The 19,492-nt window shown below is 34.3% G+C and overlaps 5 protein-coding genes and 3 non-coding genes across 8 annotated transcripts; 4 read left to right on the forward strand and 4 right to left on the reverse strand.

Moving 5' to 3' along the window:
• The first annotated feature begins 3,959 nt into the window (after window positions 1-3,959).
• Window positions 3,960-5,951, forward strand: LOC103494004 (60S ribosomal protein L34). The gene is made up of 4 exons (XM_008454995.3): window positions 3,960-4,242; window positions 4,364-4,443; window positions 5,512-5,621; window positions 5,720-5,951. Exons 1-4 carry the CDS (start codon window positions 4,164-4,166, stop codon window positions 5,811-5,813), a joined length of 363 nt encoding a protein of 120 aa, XP_008453217.1. The 5' UTR covers window positions 3,960-4,163; the 3' UTR covers window positions 5,814-5,951.
• Window positions 5,952-7,160: 1,209 nt separating this feature from the next.
• Window positions 7,161-8,867, forward strand: LOC103494002 (pentatricopeptide repeat-containing protein At1g59720, chloroplastic/mitochondrial). The gene has a single exon (XM_008454993.3). The coding sequence runs from the start codon at window positions 7,304-7,306 to the stop codon at window positions 8,822-8,824; it is 1,521 nt and encodes a 506-aa protein (XP_008453215.2). The 5' UTR covers window positions 7,161-7,303; the 3' UTR covers window positions 8,825-8,867.
• Window positions 8,868-8,971: 104 nt separating this feature from the next.
• On the reverse strand, window positions 8,972-10,301 carry LOC103494003 (2-hydroxy-palmitic acid dioxygenase mpo1). Its single transcript, XM_008454994.3, has 5 exons — window positions 10,267-10,301; window positions 9,832-10,081; window positions 9,464-9,526; window positions 9,304-9,375; window positions 8,972-9,210 (listed from the first exon to the last, which is right to left on the reverse strand). The coding sequence occupies exons 1-5, from the start codon at window positions 10,299-10,301 to the stop codon at window positions 9,097-9,099; spliced, it is 534 nt and encodes a 177-aa protein (XP_008453216.2). The 3' UTR covers window positions 8,972-9,096.
• TRNAI-AAU (transfer RNA isoleucine (anticodon AAU)) lies at window positions 10,207-10,280 on the reverse strand. Its single transcript has one exon. It is a non-coding gene; the product is annotated as a tRNA-Ile (tRNA).
• Window positions 10,302-10,356: 55 nt separating the features above from the next.
• TRNAI-AAU (transfer RNA isoleucine (anticodon AAU)) lies at window positions 10,357-10,430 on the reverse strand. Its single transcript has one exon. It is a non-coding gene; the product is annotated as a tRNA-Ile (tRNA).
• A 71-nt stretch (window positions 10,431-10,501) lies between these two features.
• Window positions 10,502-11,820, forward strand: LOC103494001 (photosynthetic NDH subunit of subcomplex B 4, chloroplastic). The gene is made up of 6 exons (XM_008454991.3): window positions 10,502-10,727; window positions 10,815-10,850; window positions 10,941-11,100; window positions 11,215-11,270; window positions 11,344-11,415; window positions 11,497-11,820. The coding sequence occupies exons 1-6, from the start codon at window positions 10,632-10,634 to the stop codon at window positions 11,608-11,610; spliced, it is 534 nt and encodes a 177-aa protein (XP_008453213.1). The 5' UTR covers window positions 10,502-10,631; the 3' UTR covers window positions 11,611-11,820.
• A 61-nt stretch (window positions 11,821-11,881) lies between these two features.
• Window positions 11,882-11,970, reverse strand: LOC127148340 (small nucleolar RNA R44/J54/Z268 family). The gene has a single exon (XR_007819215.1). It is a non-coding gene; the product is annotated as a small nucleolar RNA R44/J54/Z268 family (small nucleolar RNA).
• A 4,774-nt stretch (window positions 11,971-16,744) lies between these two features.
• Window positions 16,745-18,652, forward strand: LOC103494000 (expansin-A1-like). The gene is made up of 3 exons (XM_051081084.1): window positions 16,745-17,392; window positions 17,471-17,783; window positions 17,851-18,652. Exons 1-3 carry the CDS (start codon window positions 17,254-17,256, stop codon window positions 18,155-18,157), a joined length of 759 nt encoding a protein of 252 aa, XP_050937041.1. The 5' UTR covers window positions 16,745-17,253; the 3' UTR covers window positions 18,158-18,652.
• Window positions 18,653-19,492: the final 840 nt, after the last annotated feature.

A 19,492-nucleotide genomic window follows, 5' to 3' on the forward strand; every position in this document is an offset into this window, starting at 1 on the left:
TTAGGGCTACTAGGTTGGATGAAATTTAGCCAATTGAAAAAAAAAAGATCATCTTAATTAAAGGGGAAAAAAAAACTATATGGTAGCTGAATTATTTCAAACTTTATATGATAATATAGTAAAGTACAAAAATATTTATTCAAACCCATCAACCTATTTTTATGATTTTTTCAAAAATTCCAAACACTATCATGGTAGGTCCGTGTTAGAATTAAATCATCAAACCAACTTTGTTAAACATTAATCTAAAATTATCTTTAAATTATAGAAAAATTACCTATTATTACACTTTAAAAATAACAATTATAAAATATATCAAATCGCTTGTTATGTCGATTAGAAATATCACATGTATGTGCGTTCAAATTCCCGGTGCTATTTTGTTAATAAACATCAATAATTGTCGATAATTACATAGGTTTATACGTGTGGTTGTGTTTAGTTTTCGTTTGTTAATTATTAATTATTTGTTGCAAATGTCAAACAAATAGGTGCCCAATTTACTGACAAATGATGAATGTTAGCAATGTGGGGATAAAATCATAAATAGATCAAGTCAAATATCATTTTCAAAGCACACGAGCTCTCATTTTTGTATCATATTTTTAGTAAATAGTTAAAGGTAAAAGGTCAAAGAAATTGGTTTGATTTTTCAAAATAATGTTTATTTAAAATTTCAATTATTATTGTTTTTTATTCAAGAAAATTGAAATATATCAATGTTATGGAAAGTTTATTAGGATTGTTATTGTTTATTTCCACGTAATTAACTAACAGTGATTCAAATCCATGATCAAAGTCGAGCACGAAACAGTAGTTGATTATTTGTATTTTTTGAAAGAAGAAGTTAAATTCTCAAGCCTTGGTTGATCAAGAGGGATGTGGTTAAGTCGAGCTAGCCACTAGCGCTTTGCAACCTCAAGGGTTCACGCCTACTCTAACACTATTAAATTGCACATATGTGTTAGCAAAAGTTAGAAGGTGTGAGCCTTATAAATAGCATTGCACCATCAACCGACGAGGGATAACCAATTCTCATTGTGCTTAGGTAAGCCAAATACTCCATGCTATATATATCTTAGACATCAAAGTGTACTAAACACAATATCAAACAAGTACTACCAGTACTCTTGTAGGTCGTCAACTTCTACTTCAACAATGTATTTGTTAGATCGAAGGAGCGAGGAGGACCTAAGATGAAATTCTCTTTTACGAAATTAGAGATACTTGAATCTTGATCATACCATTAGAAAGTATATATAGAAAAAATATTGAATGAAGTTTAATGGTGTGGGTGTGAATATCAAATCCGGTGCACACGAGTGGGGGAAAATAATGCATAGCATATGTTGGAGAAATTTGGAAGGTCAAAGTTCGGATCTACCATGCTCCACAGTTTTTTTTCCCTTCCCAATTCTAAGTATACTTCTCTTTTATTTGGAAGTATCAAATAATTTAAAAGGTTACGTGGAGAGAAAAACGACAACCTACACCATCACGTCGTTTGAATGCAAACAAAGATAACTTATATACATGCACGCCATTCACGTTTCACTAAACCATACTTTGTATCGTCGTTCTCTATCTATTTTGTTTAAATACTAATTCAAAGTGTATTCGACTGTACACAACAAATGCAACACACTGATGCAAGATTTTTCATGCAAGATAATACATAATCCATCTTGATCGAATTGTTTCCGTACCACCTTGACAAACCCGACCAAAACGTTACTAAAATATTTCATTTTCTTTAAAGAGACACTCACTATTATAAAAAATTAATTATTATGTAAACTATTTTATCTCCCCTTTATCATTTGATTTGAAATCTTTTATAATTTAAGAAATTAATAACCTTTCGTTATCACCTAAAGCTTAATCAAAAATTGAATTAGGATAAAATTAGGATTAAAACTAATTAAGAAGTTAGGCGCTGGCACATAATGTTTGATGGTTTTCAAGCATGCAAACTTGGAAGGGAACAAGGCAAATGGCACAAAATGGTTGGATCAAAATAAAGCTTAACAAAAAGAAAGAACATATTAAAATTAGGCCATAGTCAACTTTTCCTTTTCAATTAGCATAGATATAATTTACATTATCTGATCCATATGATTTTGTTTTAAATATCAATTATTGTCACACAGATTGAATCATTTGTTTCAAACATTGCCTAACTTAAGATGTGATTTCTTTGACAAGACCAAAATTTGTTTCAAATTTAAAATATTATAAGTGTTACTTTTGCTTCTTTTTTTTTTTTTACATATAAACCACACACACAAACATATAAACAAAGCCATTATTATTGTATCTTAGATGTTTACTTTTAATCTATAAACTTTAAGTTGTTGTTATATATCATATTTTTCTTGCATAAAAAAGCTAGGATAAAATTAATAAGCATCAAGCATAATGTGTAGATATATATATATATATAGTTCTATCAATCCTTATATTAAAAGGGACAATCATGGAAGAATATTTACATCCCCATTTTACCCCTTACAATCTCTCATAATTTCAATTTTATCATTCGTCACAATTATTTTAATCAAGGTGGTTATTACATGCAAAGTAGCATATTCTTTTATGTACGAGTATGATTAGGATCATAAATACGAAACATCGAAATGTAACGCTTGGAGGCATCCTTGACCCAATCACTCGTGTTCTTGTTTTTTGGTTACAAATAATATATCTTCTTATCCCGCTACAATTATCGATGAGTGTTATTTAAAGTTTTATGAGACTTCGATAATATTTAGGGATAAATATATTAAATAATCACATCTTTTATCCTTTTGAAATTCTCGAGATTTTTTTTTTTAAAAATAAATATAGCTAACCGACCCAACATTATATGTATATGGGTATATGTGTGTATATATGTAGTAATTGTGTATTAAAGATTACTTTTTTTTTAATTATTATTATTACTTGTCAAACTTTGTGTTTAAACACAAACCAATTATTATATATTAAGCAAGATGTAAATTGTCAAAAAAGATAATCTATTGTATGCAAAGGCATGAGCAATGTGATTAATTAAAAGGATTAGATATGATAATAATATATTAACGAAGCAAATATTGAAATTTTATTGGCTATATTCATTTGTCTTTTGGTAAAATAGTTTTAGATATTCATATCAAAAGCAAAGAGAAGATTGGATTATTATGTGTTTGTTAAGTACACCAACTTCCCTAATATAACATATAGTCAAAAGGTTTTAACATTTTTGTTCAACCAATGGAGTTTATGTTGTAGAGGTTAAAAGAAGTCCATTTACAAATATATAACGATATTTAAAACTATTTACCTTTCATCTAACAAAAAAAGTCCATCACTTTTCGTAAATTATGGAATCATCCTTGTATTCGTTAGATTATGCAGATGTCTTCTTCTTCATGTTTCTCACGTGACACTCCATCTTTCTTCATATTTCTCATATTTGACCAGTTGCATCACCCACAATTAGAGATGTCCACAAGGCAAGGCGGAGACAGGATGCCACTCACTATCCCTGCCCCTGTCCCATTTCTCATCCCCACGAATTTTTCCACGGAAAATCGGACGTAGATTTTGCGGGGAAATATTCTCACTTTTGTTTTTCTTTTTCTTGTATATGTATGTATGTATATGTATTTTTTCTTTCGAGACGAGAGATTGGAACGAGGTTGGGGTTGGAAAATGTTCCCCAACCTTGATCCGAAATGTCAATGGAAAAAAAATAATTTCCACTTCCTTCCTCATTTACTGTATATTCGAAGATTCCCTACCTCATTTAGAACGGGTACCAATAAAATCTTGATCTCTCGAGTTAAATGGACATTTCTAGGTCGGATGGATTTATAAATATTTATTTATATATTATTATTATTATAACAAAAGATTTATGAGAGCTATTATAGGCCCAAGGCCCAACTCCAGCCCAAACTAACTCCTAAGCCCTATCACTATCGATCTATCATCAAGGAAAAACCCTAATATTACTTTTTGGTTTTATCAAACGTGATCCTCCCTCCCTCCCAAGTTCCCAACTCCATTTGGCAGTCCCCTCTTCATTCCTCCTCACTGTCGCGTCGTTCGTTGCCATACCTAGTCGTCTTGTTGTTTTTATCCCCTCCTTCAATATTGTCTCTGCAGCAGCATTCGAGATGGTTCAGCGTCTTACATACCGCAAGCGCCATAGCTATGCTACCAAGTCTAACCAGCACCGTGTTGTCAAAACCCCCGGTAAACTCTCGGTTTCCTTCCCATAGCTATTCTATCAAGTATTTATGAACTTCAATGTCAATCAATCGGCTTTCGAATTTATTGATTCTGTTCTTATCACCTTTCTCTATTTTGTGTTTAGGTGGGAAGCTCGTGTATCAGACTACCAAGAAAAGAGCCAGCGGACCCAAATGTCCGGTTACCGGCAAAAGGATTCAGGGGGTATGTATTTGATTACTCTTATCTGTTTCTTTTATCACTTGATCTTATTTATATTTTGATTTGTTTATGATGGTTATGTTATCTCTTTGTAGTCTAGATCTTTGCGGTAAATAGCTTTAAAACTTGTTTTGTTGATAAGGAAAGATGAAATAAAAACTGATGCAGAAAGTTTGTTAGTTGCCGCATTTGTGTGCATTAGAGAAAAAATTGGTCTCCCCTTACTGAGTTCATTTATAGTTTTTGTTTCCGTTTGTAATGAATAACTATGGCGAAATGGTTTCTGATTAAGTTGTTATTAAAGGAATCTCGATTAGCTGCTGTTCCACTTGCCTCATTAGTAACTGAAATATTATCATCGAGCTTAATGAATGACAGACTTCACAGGCTGCAGTGATCTTATAACCATAATATACTGCTCTATACCTTTGTTTGAATATAATATTTTTACACAGAAGGATAAATCTATATTACTTCTCCTTAATGGTTGGAAGGATTCTTCATTGACCTAAACTTGATTCAGATTTATTTTTCTGTAAAGAAATGCATTCAAGAACCTATAGAACCGTATATTAAGTTGATTCAGAAAGTTCAAATCTTCACTCTTCTAAACTTCATCCTAATGACACCCCTGCAAAATATGCTTTCATTTTATATGTTAAGATAAGATAGCTGCATTACCTTAGGTCTTTGCTCCAAAAGTTGTGAATAATTATTCGGTTTTCTATTTTGCAAATACGTATATACTCACTTTTGCACCACACCAACATGTGTATCTATACTGAATTCATTCATTGTAGATTGGTTGATGCACGCATGTAATTTTTTTTCATCATTACATTCATTGTTTATATGTTGGTAGACCACTTGCATTTACAGTTCGTTGGCTGTTTTTTGAACTAAATGATAGTCTTCTAAATGTAAGTTGGTTTTTAGAAGTGCGGTATATAGTATTTTCGTTCATTTGTGATAATCTGACATAAACTCGGAATTTATGTTCCTATCTTTGGGTGAAGATGGTTCAGTCCTGATTGCATCAAGTTAATCTGTTTAAGTTTGTGATGATTTTAGATTCCTCACTTGAGGCCAGCTGAATATAAGAGGTCTAGACTAGCTAGGAACCGGAGGACCGTGAATCGTGCGTATGGTGGTGTTTTATCTGGCAGTGCTGTGAGGGAGAGGTTGGCTTCTCACTATTTCTCATCACTTGTTCTTTCATCTGTTTGATTATATTTATGATAGTAAGGTATTGTGCTAATCTTTATTTGGTTTGGGATAGGATCATCCGGGCCTTTTTGGTGGAAGAGCAGAAGATTGTCAAGAAGGTATTGAAGATTCAGAAGGCGAAGGAAAAGTTGGCATCAAAGAGCTAAATTTATTATGTTGAAATTTTGACTTTTTTGTGACGTGATGCTGAATTTTAGCAATTACTATTTAAAGTTTGTTTGTGGAAGAACGAGATTTTAGGCCAGGAGTTCACTTCTATGATATGATGGCATTTCTTCAACCAATTTCTCATAGTGCGTTTGATTAATCGTCTCCTTTCCAACATCTTCTGTTCCTCAAGTTAGAACATGTTCCACTTTGGGTGTTTGTTGGCCATAAATCTTTAGTGAACACCAGTAGTCTTCTCTTGAATTCGACTTGGTTATTGGAAAGCTGATTTATAAGGTGTTGACTGTTTGTATGTGAGTTTATCGGTGATCTAAGTAAAGACGACGAAGAAGACCTCTTGGATGAAGCAAGTGGTTATTGTAAGTGAGAAATGACCTTATGAGCTCTAAATTGATATCGAATTATGCAAGTCGATTGAGTAGCATAAGCAACTTAAAGTGTACAACTTCATATTCAATAGTTTAATAGAAAACATACTGTGATTTCTTTTTCTTTTCTAAAAGTTGCACTTAGGTCAACTGAGATCGAGTTTGATAACTGTTGGTTCTTTAAATTTAAATTTATGAAATTTGATTTTAGACTAATAGAAAGCTGACGTGGGATACTATTCTTATACATGTATTTATTTAAAATGTAATACCTTTAAATCAGAAGGAGAAAGGTGACTGAAAAAAAGAATACAACAGAAAACTGACCAATAACTATAGTGCTACTGAAATCAAATCTGAATTAGATCTTCATGTTTGAAAAATCGGAGAGTGAAATTACATACTCTACAGTAAGTTTTTTAATGTTCCATTCAAATTTCTGCCACAAATTAAAACAGAAAAATCCAAAAAAAAAAATGTATTCCTTGATTGAAATTAATTTTCTCATTTATGTTTGAAAAAAAATTATATATAAAGATGGAGAAAATTGATGTACATGTCATTTGTCTTATTTTTATAAACACTTCAATGTCTAAATAAAGATCATCTCTTTCATCTATGTGTCAAGTAATAAGGCTAATTATTTCACCCATATGTCAAGTAACCATACGGTGTCTAAGTTATGCCACATTCTATCTATCAAATAGCCTATAAAAAGTTGCATTCGTGGGTCTAAGGACACAATTAATTGGTAAGAAAAAAACTAAGGAAGATTGGTCTAAAATTCATAATTCTCCCCTTTCTTTCTAATTCTTTTCTTTTTTTTTTTTTTTTATTTCCAAATTTAGTTTATCATTTTCTTTATTTTTGAATTTCCTAATTATATTATTATATTTTCTCAATTTTACAACAGAATAGTAATTAGGTATTTTGTTAAATGTTTTATTTTTTATAATTTCCTTTAGTAAAGCAATTTCGGCCGAACCGATGTGTCTAAAGACAAATGAAGTAAAACTCATGTGCTGACGGAAGGAAGAATTTTAGTTGCGCGCTGGAATCGGCTAGCGTTAGATTGAGGTTTTGGATTGAACAAAATCGTTATGATCCTTATCAACGGGAGAAAATTGAACTTGGCACTCTCTCTGTGTTCCCATGGTAAGATCAAATTTTCAAAATTTCAGTTGGTTGTTCCCAGGTTCATTTGGAATTCGGGTCCAAAAACAGCCACTGATACAATACCCAACGGCGGCTATTTTGCTAAGGAGCAAAATTTAATGTTTCTTTTCAAGCAATGTTCCACTTTGAAACACTTGAATCAACTCCATGCCCGTATTATTCGATTGGGTTTCGATCAGAATCTCTTTGTTATTGGCAAACTCATTGATTTTTGTGCGGTTTCGGATCATGGAGACATGAATTACGCTGTTGATGTTTTTGACAGAATCGAAAACCCAGATGGGTTTCTTTGGAATACAATGATCAGGGGATTTGGAAGGATTAGGAAACTGCTAATGGCGTTTGAGTTCTACAAGAGGATGTTAGAGAAGGGAATAGAGGCAGATAATTTCACTTTTTCTTTCTTGCTGAAGATTACCGGGCAGTTGGGTTCAATTATGTTGGGGAAACAGTTGCATGTTAATATTCTGAAACTTGGCCTTGATTCTCATGTGTATGTGAGGAACACGCTTATACATATGTATGGCAGGTTAAAAGACGTCAATATAGCACGAAACCTGTTTGATGAATTGCCCAAAACAGATTTAGTGGCTTGGAATGCCGTAATTGACTGTCATGTCTCTTGTGGAATGTACAACGAAGCACTTGACTTGTTTCTTCAAATGTTGCAGAGTGGCGTAGAGCCAGACGAAGCCACACTGGTTGTGACGGTTTCAGCATGTTCTGCATTGGGTGCACTGGACTTTGGGAGGTGGATTCATTCCCATGTCAACAGTAACGATAGGGGAAAAACTACAGCTGTTTTCAATTCGTTGATCGACATGTACGCCAAATGTGGAGCGGTTGATTACGCCCGCGAGATGTTTAACGCAATGAGCGGCAAGAACGTAGTAACATGGAACACAATGATCATGGGATTAGCAACACATGGTGATGCAGAGGATGCACTGACACTCTTCTCAAACATGTTAACCGAGAAGGTGGAGACTCCTGATGCTGTTACTTTCTTGGCAGTATTGTGTGCTTGTAATCATGGAGGGAAGGTGGAGGAAGGGAGGAGGTATTTTGATCTTATGACCAAACACTTCAATATCCAACCCACACTTAAGCATTATGGATCCATGGTGGATATTCTGGGACGAGCTGGATTTGTAGAAGAAGCTTATCAGCTAATAAAGAGCATGCCAATGGAGTGCAATGCTGTCATATGGAGAACATTGCTCGCAGCCTGTCAGATGCATGGAAACGTTAAACTCGGGGAGAGAGTAAGTAGCCATGTGCTAGAGATAGAGCCAGATCATAGTAGTGATTATGTTCTTCTTGCAAATATGTACGCAAGTTCTGGTCAATGGAATGAAATGATAAAGACCAGAAAATCAATGCAACAGAAAGGAGTGGAGAAACCAGAGCCAGGTAATAGTTATTTGGAAATCAATCCATTGTAATAATGCAGAAAGGAATGAAAGTTATATCTAAATTTTCAGTGTCCATTCATTTGGAGTTCTTATTTAACACGTAAGTCTTCACACCTTTGTCCTCCTAATTCTTTTAATGTATTCTGTTTTACATCATAGTAGAATGGCAACTCAAGGTTGAAAAGCAGAAACATGTTTAATAATATCATAGAAAGGTTTTTCAACTGAAGTAGTTAGTTTCCACACTATTTTTACAAGGGGAAATCCAAGGCAGGGTTGTTTTGAAGTCTAGCCAATACAAATCATGACAACTTTTCCTTCTTTTCTTTCCATTCTCTTATATCTGCTTTTATCTTTGCTTGCACACTCGCACTAAACCCCGGATATGGTTCATATTTGAATAAACTTTGAAGAACCTGCAACCAAAAACAATCAGAAACAACAGGGTTGCTTCATTTTCCACACCACTAACAACTCTCATAATAGGGGAGGACCCAGAGAAAGAGTACCTCTAAAACTACAAAGAACGGAGCCATTAAAAAAGCTTGTGCAAGATTATCTAACAAAGCCGGTGCTCGTTTCTATAAAACAGAGGAGAGATTAAATGAAGAGGGTTAAGAATCAAGAAGAGATGGAATCAATTTACTTTGGATGAAGTAACGTGTCTACCTCAAATACTCCATGGCCTATAAACTGATTGGTCCAACAGAACAACTGAGCTGCCAGTACAACCTGATATACAATAAATATGAAATAAATTTACAACAAACAAAAACTTTTGAGGTATCAAACTTTAACACATCAACCGTATTACAATCAGATAATATCAGATTTAGCTGTTTCCATCACTTGCCACTAATCCCATTTACACGCAAACCCATCAAGGGAATTTCAATCCACTCAACAAATGATCGATTATGAAAATTATTAACAAGAGGATTAGCTATCCAAATGCTGTAAGCTATAGGAAACAAACCAATTTACTTGAAAAACACAGAACCCAGAAATCAAGTTAAAGAGAGAGGGGGATTGATTACCTTCCAAGTCTGAGAATAACCAAGTTTATTAGCGATGTAGCTTGCTCCAACCCAACAAACGAAACAAAGCAAAGCAGCCATGGACCCAGCTCTCTTATCAAAAACAACATAATATGCGGCATACATTAAAGTGAAAAGAAATCCGAAGTTCAAAACCAAGCCGTGGTCAAACCCACAAGGGGATTTGGGAATAGTGTAGAATGAAGGGGTGAAATACAAATACATGAGACTGGTGAAATACAACTCTAACCTTCGCGTTATTAGCACGACGCTCTAACCAACTGAGCTAGTTAGGTTCAGTTGTCGGTGGGAAGGGAGAAGTAAACACAAAGACATGTCGTTGAGTTTTAAAAAACAACTCTAAAATAATAAAATTGGCCCATGCAGGTCTCGAACCTGCGACCTTCGCGTTATTAGCACGACGCTCTAACCAACTGAGCTAAAAGGCCATTTTGATTATTAAAAGTCATGATTATTTTAACTCAATAAATAGGCCATTCAAAATTGCAAAAAGTTTAAAAATATTGGCCCATGCAGGTTTCGAACCTGCGACCTTCGCGTTATTAGCACGACGCTCTAACCAACTGAGCTAATAGGCCATTTTTGGAAAACATATAGACATATTTAAGCATAACTCAATCAAAATCTTTATCATAGTTTATTGAAGTGTTAGTTTAGTCCGAACACAGAAGGGTGGATGGAAATGGTTCCCTTATCCTTTCTTTCTTCTTCATGCTCAATAAGATTCCAAAACCAACCCCAGGTAATAGTTATCTGTTTCTATCTTTTCTTCTACAACAATGGCTAAGGCTATTGCAGGCTTCAGCATTATCAAACCAACTCTGCATAGCTCAAATCTCCACCCCAAATCAGCTCTCATCCCACATTCAAAACTGGTAAAGAATTGTCTTTTTTCTTTTTGCCTCAAAATTCCATTCATTTTTAACGTCCTCAATTTGACCATTAGATTATTATTGTTGCAGCTTTCAAACTCTGGAGGTTTCAGTCATCAAGAACTGGTAAGTTCCTCTGATTTCCACTAGAATGAAAATAAAATTGATTGATAAATTCAATATAAAGAAGTTCGGGTGCTTTTGTTCAATAAATAGCCTAAAGTTGCAAAGCCAAAAAGGGGATCTCTAAGCAAAGTGAATGCCTTCCCCGATTGGCAATTGATGGCAGTTCTAGTTGATCATTTGGATGGCCAAAGAGACCTTGTTACCCACAAATCCATAGTGCATCTTAGTGATGAAGCTATAAAGAATGTCTGTAAGTGTTTGATTATACTTAAATTTCTCTACATCAGTTAAATAGGCAGAAAATTAGGCTATTGGAATGGAAAAGTTCATCATTTTAATACTTTAAACCATTTTTTAATGTCAGACAGTCTTTACATCATGTTCACATGTTGGGGTTGTTTGTTCTTTGGCTCCATGAAGGTACAATTTCTCCAAATTCAATCTATTTGGGTTGAGTCAAATTGTTGAGTACTGAACAAGATTATGGTTTTAGGATCCATATTATGACTCAGAGGTGTACAGGAAAGATGGAGGAGATGGAACAGGACATTGGGTCTATGAAAAGGTGGATTTTTACAGAACTTAATATCATTAACAATGGCACCAATTTTTAAGGTCTCGTGTCTGTAAATGTCTGATATTGCAGCAAGAAGACATTGAAGAAGCAGCAAGAGCAGACCTATGGAGGGAGGAGCTGATAGAGGAGATTGAACAAAAGGTTGGAGGACTTAGAGAGTTGGAAGAAGCTGGAAAGAAATAAGAGGTTTTTGGGAATCATCCATTTACGTTCTTAATTTATTACAACATAAATCATTCTGTGTATATAATATTGAAACACTTGGGATTCTGTAGCTGATGGGAATGTGACAGTTTTAGTAAAACAGCAGAAACAATCCAGAAAAACACAAGAAAATATCAGTTCTTGTGAAGAATTTGCCTCAGAGGTAGTGAAAATCTTGTATTATCATCATTTTTTTGGTTAAAATTCTCAAGTTTTTGGTTCATAAAAAAGAATGGAAAGTTGGGTTAAGTGAGCATCAGAGAGATTCCCAAAAGACGATTGATCAACATTCTCAAGGTGAGTGCTGATGTCCCTGTCTGTTTCATCGTCACTTGCTCAATTGATTTACAAAATAGAACTGGAATGCATAGTTTAGCAATAAAATCGAAGAAAAAGGAAATTCAAAACCATCACAGAGTATTGGAAGTACTTGAGAAACAACTTTGAAACAAATAATGAAAAGCAAATTAACATTAGAATAGAATAGAGAGGGCATTGAGACAAATTGGGTTAGGGTTTTCAATACGAAGCTGGTATTATATGGAAGGAAATCGGCGACAAGTGGCAGTGAAATAAAATCTTGACCGTTGATCAAACTGAACAGCGACCCATTTGGACGGTCCAATATGAAGCCTAGAGCCCAAATATCAAGTGCCTGATGACCTCTAATGGGCTGAAATAGTGGGGAAGGAATTTATTGGGACTATAAAAAATTGGTAAGACTTAAGCTTTCTAGATTGAAGGTTTGTGATTCTCTTTTTTACTTTTAAAATCAGTTAGTGAAGTAGAACGGTGAATAATACATGACAGGTTTTGTCATATTTATAAATCTTTTTATAAAGGTTGCTATAAATATACTTACAAAGTTGAGTTGAGTTAGATCAATAATTATTATAGAGGAGTTAATTGGATAATTGATGCGTATAACAAGGTGGGAAATGTGAGAGGAATAATAAGTTAACAAATCTCTTTAATTATTGGTGAACCAAAAGATGATAGCTTTTTTTACCCACCAAACTCTCTCAAATAACTCTAAGTAACTTCTAAAAGTTATTATCCAATGCAATTATCCCTTTCTTTCTTCGAAATTTACAAAAAACAAATCGTAAATATAGAAACCAATTACCATTGAGACAAGTTTCACTCTCACGAACATGTGATAAGAGGTTGAGAAAGAAGTGGTCCTAGTTCAAAGTTGTAGTTTGAAAAAGTTAGATTTGAAAGTAATGGAGGGAAATGGAATTGGGGGAGGGGATGCAGGTGGTAGAGATAACAGATGGCAGCTTTGATTGAAATGAGGTATTGGTAAATCAAACAGGGGTTTTTAACTTTATGGATGAGAGCTTTTATTTTTATTTTGTCAGGAGATATTAAATTGGATTCTTCATTTGTTGTTCTTGAAACAAAACATAAATACAAAGAAGAGTGTGTTTGTGTAGAACAGTAGATTACAGGCTGTATGTTGTGTTATTGTTAACTGTAAAACAGTATAAAAAGAAACAACAAAAGAATACAATGTTGCACTGCAAGAAGTCAAGAACAGTAAACCCTCTTCGTGTCATCTTATGACCCTACCCATTTTCTCTTCCCTCATTCCTCGCATGCATCAAAGTTCAAACTTTCAAAATGAAATTCTCCACCAAACTTCATCCTTCCTCTTTTCACTCACCAACTCCACACTTTCATCCACTTTAACTTTTATATAATTTATCATTTTTTCTTGCTGCACCAATGCAGTAAGAAATCCCTAGTACTTTGTGTGTAGTGTGAAGCCTACTCCATGTTGATGCTTAACTTGTTGATATGAACGACTAATTCATCGGAGAATAACAAAAATTAAAGGTTGAGTCTCTCGTTTGAATATTACTTATTCTAACTATTTGGGGTGGTATAGAATAAAACTATTTACAAGTCTATCTTTTAGCTCATATCTATGGTTACTTGTGACGACAATGGTGTTGAAGACATTTCCCGCACTCGAGGTTGTAGGGTGTCAGTCTAGACCTAACTTGATTATTAGTCAAATTGGTATATTTTAATCGACTCGGCTAGTAGGCTCAAACTTCGACACTGACGGGCGCATTCTCCCCTATGCCATTTTAAGTACTTTTTAGGCTTGGAACCATCCTCTAGATTTTTTGAACTTTGCATTGCATTGGACAGACTTTAAACTTCTAAACTTTCAATTTTACGTATTTTAGAAAATTTAGATGTCAAATTTGTATTTATTCATTATTGCCTAATTCATATTTGGAGTACACATGACAAAAGACTCTTAAAACTGATACCAACCACACCTTGTTTCCTAATGAAATTGTTTTTTATATATAGAGAGAAAAGGTAAAGAAGATGATAGATATGGAGGAAGAGATAAGGGGAATTAAAACAATGGAGGAAAAAAACGTAATAGGAAATTAACTTTTAGTGATACGAAGGTTGAAATGGAAGACAATGAGTTGGAATTCGATTGACAAATGGATGGCCAAAGGGATATGGATTCTTCATACAAATATATAGAATCCAATACCAATTCCAAACCCAATTCATTAACAAAGTTACGCTTTTTCTTTTGTTTCTCAAATTATTTTAAAATTGAAATGAGATAAAAACATATAATGTATGAAAGTGAAACATGAGAATTAGGGTTTTGAGTTTGAATGGGAAAGAGAGAGAGAGAGAAGAAGAAGAAGAAGAGGTACAAACAAGTGTTTGAATTTGTTGATTCCCTCTTGCTATATGGTTGCATCAGCCCCATGTGATTCCCAATATACTCCCAACTTTCCAATGATATTAAACGACAAACCCTTTTGTCATCGCTAACTCTTCATCTCATTCAACAACACCAGCAATTAGGGTTTTTGCATAAAGTGTTTTTGTTCCACATCCCCATACTTTCCTCTAAACTATATTCCAAATATTTCTTCTTTTATTTCTTTTGCCCTTCCAATCATAAATCGACACAACGCCTATGCTATACTTTTTTTATTTTGTTCTTTAAATTTTTAGTCTTTTTTTTTTTTTATAACTTCGTTTTCTCTCCCTATAATTAAAATGTTATTGAAATTTGAGTTTTTGGGTTTGATTGCTAAATTTCATGACTTACCATTTTATTTATTTATTTTTTTCTGAATAGGTAGTGTAATACAACTTATGACGGGAGATTTAAACGTAAGATTTCGTGTTGTTGAGTATATATATAGATGTCAGTTGAGTTGAGTTGAGCTAATCTCACGTTGATTTTTTCTTTTTTTTTTTTACTAAATACTCATCGTGGAAAAAATCCATTAATCACTTTAAAATAGTTAAGGGAATATAAATTTAAAATTAATCTTCTAATTCTCGTCGATTAATTACTAAATATTAAAAAAATGTGGTATTTACTAAAAGTAAAAGTAGAAAATGGAAACCTTTTAAGACGTAATTATAATCGGTGGTAATTTTAAGAATAATAATTAAGTATATAGCAACATTTAAAAAATTTCAGATGTAGCAAAATTCATCGGTGATAGACTTCTATTGCTGATAGACTCTTTTGTAGTATATTAGTGATAATCTGTTACCGATAGACTTTGACAAATTTTACTATATTTATAAATTTTTTAATTTGAATTTTAAAGATGAAATTAAAAAAATTTAAAATTAAAATTAGACTAAAAACGAAAAGTTTTAAAAATTAGGAACGAAATAGAAATAGAGATTTTATTTTAGAAAGAAAGTAAAAGGAAGAGAGGAGGAGAAGGGGAAAGGGGGAATGATTCTTTTGATTGCTTATTCACGAGGGTCATTGATGAGACAGACAGGCAGCGGTTTCTTTCTTATTTTATGGATTTGTGTTTTCAAAACATTTCTATCAAACTTTGCTTCCATTCTCTCTCCTCTCACTATTTAATTCTTTCATCTTTTTTCAAGTTTTTGGCTGTAAAGTTTTCATCCATCTTTCTATCTATGTTTCATTTCATATGGAAACCTTTCCATTCAACCCATATAGAATATAGAGTTTTTTTATAAAGAAAATTTTGGATATGTGCGGTTCGGTCAAGCTACAAACATACATTTTGAAAACTCAGTGATCAAATAAATGTATTTTCGTTCAAAAGAGGTTTTAAAATTGAGAACAAAAATGGTATTTCACGTAGCCATAAGGACAACAACAATCTAAGTTTCTTTTTTCTTGGGGGGTGGGGTAAATCAGTAAAATTCCTAAATCCATCATGTGGTTGAAAACAGTTGAAATTTACAACAAAAGATCAGTGGTGGTGTAGCCTAATGCACCACTTTTTAGAAAGCAAATAAAAAAGGGAACAAAGAATAAGTTAGATAACATAATGGTGTCCAAATTCAAACATTTCTTTTTTCTATCTTTTTAAATTGATTTTGGCTCCACAAACCAAACAATAGTTAGTACCCATTTTCTTTTCTTTTTCAAAATTTGAATGGATTCTTATTCCTATGCTACTAAACTTCACCTTTTTGCTTTCCCATGCGTCAATGCTTAAAACCTATATTCAAAGAGCACGCCTAAACACACACTAACAGGGCAGCTAATGCTTCAGAGCCAAGAAAATGATAGAAAAAGGGCAACAGCAGGAAAGGGTTGTTAATGTCTTTTCAATACCTCAGGATAAGGAAAGTAGAAATAGAATAAATAAATACTACCATATTAAGGCTCCTCAGGCTCCTCACTTTGTGAGTAAAATAAATAGGCATGCAGTTACTTCAGTGGTGTTGGTTGATTTTGAAATAAAATCCATGTTTCTGATATGATATTTTGTTTAGGGTTGTCCAAGGTGAGAGAGGGCATATAGAAACGATAATCCCTTATGCAAGTCGGCTTGAAAAGAGAGATTAAGTTAGAAGAAGCGAGCTGAAAGACTAAAAGAGACCCACAACAGCAGCAACAAACACAAATGAGATTAAAGTACCAATTGGATGAAAGCCCACAAAGATCAAACAAAACCTCAACATAGATGGATTAATATTGTGGGGCATGTTAAAGATATGCATATTAAAGAAAACATAAAGGGAGCTAAAGATGTTGGGGGGAATGAGATAAGAGGAGACATTAGTAAAGCAAAAGTGAATGGGTATCAGGTCAGCATGGCTGGGCGCTTAACAGAGTGTAACTGTCATTAAAAGCGAAAAACAGAGCACTTTTTGGGTTTCTAAACGTTATTAAATTCTTAGAAGATTAGAGATTCCTTTTTAAGTCTTAACAACAAACTATATTTCTAGGGGGAAAAGCGAGACTCCTTCAACAAGATTTCGTAAACCACGTGGTTTCATCAAAAAGTTGTTATTCCCCACCACAGTCAGCAACCGTATGGACATGGCAGTTTGTTGCCCCCACACGTCGGTTATTTGTTGTGACCTTCCCTAAACTAAAAAGCAAACCAATTCCCCAAAACAACCATTTCTCACCTCTTCACTTTTCTCTATATATCTCCCAACTTCCCCCTCCCTTCCCCTCACCAATTCACCCCTTTCCCCCCCCCCCCCCCCCCCCCCCCCCCTTTTCTCTCTTAGACTCTGCCAACAGGTCCGTTCATCTCTCCAATTCCCAACATTTTCAAAGTCGTTTTAGCTTTGTTTCCCTGAGACTTACTCTTTTTTTGTGCAGATAAAATGGCGTTTCTTGGACTTCTCTTGGTGGGTCTTCTTCTATCTTTGGGATGTGATTCTGCTCCTACCAACCACAATGGAGGTGGTTGGACTAGTGCCCACGCCACATTCTACGGTGGGGGTGACGCCGCTGGTACAATGGGTATGTGAAAAGATTAAAACTTGCGCATTTATTGAACGTCACAACCGTAGCCTTTTGTGACGGACTTTCTTTTTGCAGGAGGGGCTTGTGGCTATGGAAATCTGTACAGCCAGGGATATGGGACGAACACAGCAGCTCTGAGCACAGCTTTATTCAACAATGGACTGAGTTGTGGCGCTTGCTTTGAAATCAAATGTGTAAGTGACCCAAAATGGTGTCTTCAAAAGTCCATTGTGGTTACTGCCACAAACTTTTGTCCACCAAACAATGCGCTCCCAAACAACGCCGGCGGCTGGTGTAACCCTCCCCAACACCATTTCGATCTCTCCCAACCCGTCTTCGAACAAATCGCTCGTTTCAAAGCCGGCATTGTCCCAGTGGCATACAGAAGGTACTGACTGATATTGTTAAATTAAAAGCTATAACTGAAACAGCGACTGAGCAAATATCCAATGCAGGGTATCTTGTGAGAAGAAAGGAGGCATTAGATTCACAATCAATGGCCATTCGTACTTCAATTTAGTCCTTGTAACCAACGTCGGTGGAGGTGGGGATGTTCATGGTGTGTGGATTAAAGGGTCGAAAACAGGGTGGGAAGCAATGTCGAGGAATTGGGGACAGAATTGGCAGAGCAATTCATACCTGAATGGACAAAGCTTATCGTTCAAAGTGACCACCGGCGATGGCCGAACAGTGATATCCAACAACGTAGCGCCATCTGAGTGGAGCTTTGGTCAGACTTTTAGTGGGTCGCAATTCCAATGAACAAAAAAGGCAACAGCAAAACAGAACAGAACAGAACGGAGCAGAGTCATTTTGTTCTTCATTTTCTAGGGAGTTGTGTTGTGTTGGAGTGGGCACTGTTTTTAATGTGTCCTCTTTCTCCTTTTTCTTTTTTAGTCCTTTTTTAGTTTGTGAGTTTGAAAATGTGGAGTTGGGTTTGGTTTTGAGTTTGGTTTTGAGTTTGGTTTTGGGTTTGGGGTTCTGCTGTGTGTGTTTTTAAGGCAATGGCAGATGAAAATTACTGGCAGCGGTAGGCATTTGATATGACACCCGCCACTTTTGTCTCTTAGGTTAGTTTAGGACTTTAGGGTTTATGATGAATGTTAATGTTACCACGTCGGTTTTTATAATATAAAGTTTAGTAGAGTATTAAGTTGGTTTGTTGGGTTAATTGTATTTGTAAAAGAGGTTGGTGGCTCCAACCCCTTTTTTGATAGTATGTATTAAGTAAGAAATGTATGGAATTTGCTTTTATGTCTTTGTGGGTTTTTTAAGTTTTGTTTTTATGCATTAATGTATACGTGAAACATAACGAATATCTTTATTCATCTCGAAAAAATAAAATTAATTTTAAAATATGAACAAGAAAAGCTTGTAATTGGATGATTATGGATGTTGTTGATATCGAAAAAAACCCTAAACCCTAAGAAAACAAAAAATGTACTAGAAATAAATTTAAGTTTGATAGAAAATCATATCAATACCATGCAAACACAACAAAAATCAAAGGTGCGATGTTAATCCACATATACTCCAATGCTCAAATCTACTTTATTGTTCAATAATTTTCTTTTAGTGTTTTAGACCTCATTGGTATATTTTGTCGTGCGGGTATAAACTCATTAATCGTCGGTTCCTTGGGCTCCTTGAACTATTAATAATGATGCCATGATTAAAGTGGATGCTTAACCACAATCTCTATAAAAATTCTTGATCTCTTGTAATGACCATTGTCCAATCATTTTTCCAAAGCAATGCCTATTTGAATATGCAACAATTTTCTTTAAGTTTTATCTACATTATAATTACTACGATCATACTTATATTTTGTTAAACGCCTCTTGAGTAAAATGTAAATAAGGTCGAGCTTAAGGGAATAGACTACTCATATACACAAATATATATGTTATATTTCACATACCTACACAAATATATGTGTTATATTTCCACACACACATATAGTTATAGATGTGGTCACATATATATCGCACCAAAAGTTATCTAGAGCGTCTACTTTTTTCGGCGTTGATTTGAAATGACCACCTTGATCCGATATTTTCATAAGCCTCTGTACACATTTTTATTGTTCCATAATCT

Source organism: Cucumis melo, chromosome 2 (genome assembly GCF_025177605.1).
Source record: "Cucumis melo cultivar AY chromosome 2, USDA_Cmelo_AY_1.0, whole genome shotgun sequence".
NCBI lineage: Eukaryota > Viridiplantae > Streptophyta > Magnoliopsida > Cucurbitales > Cucurbitaceae > Cucumis > Cucumis melo.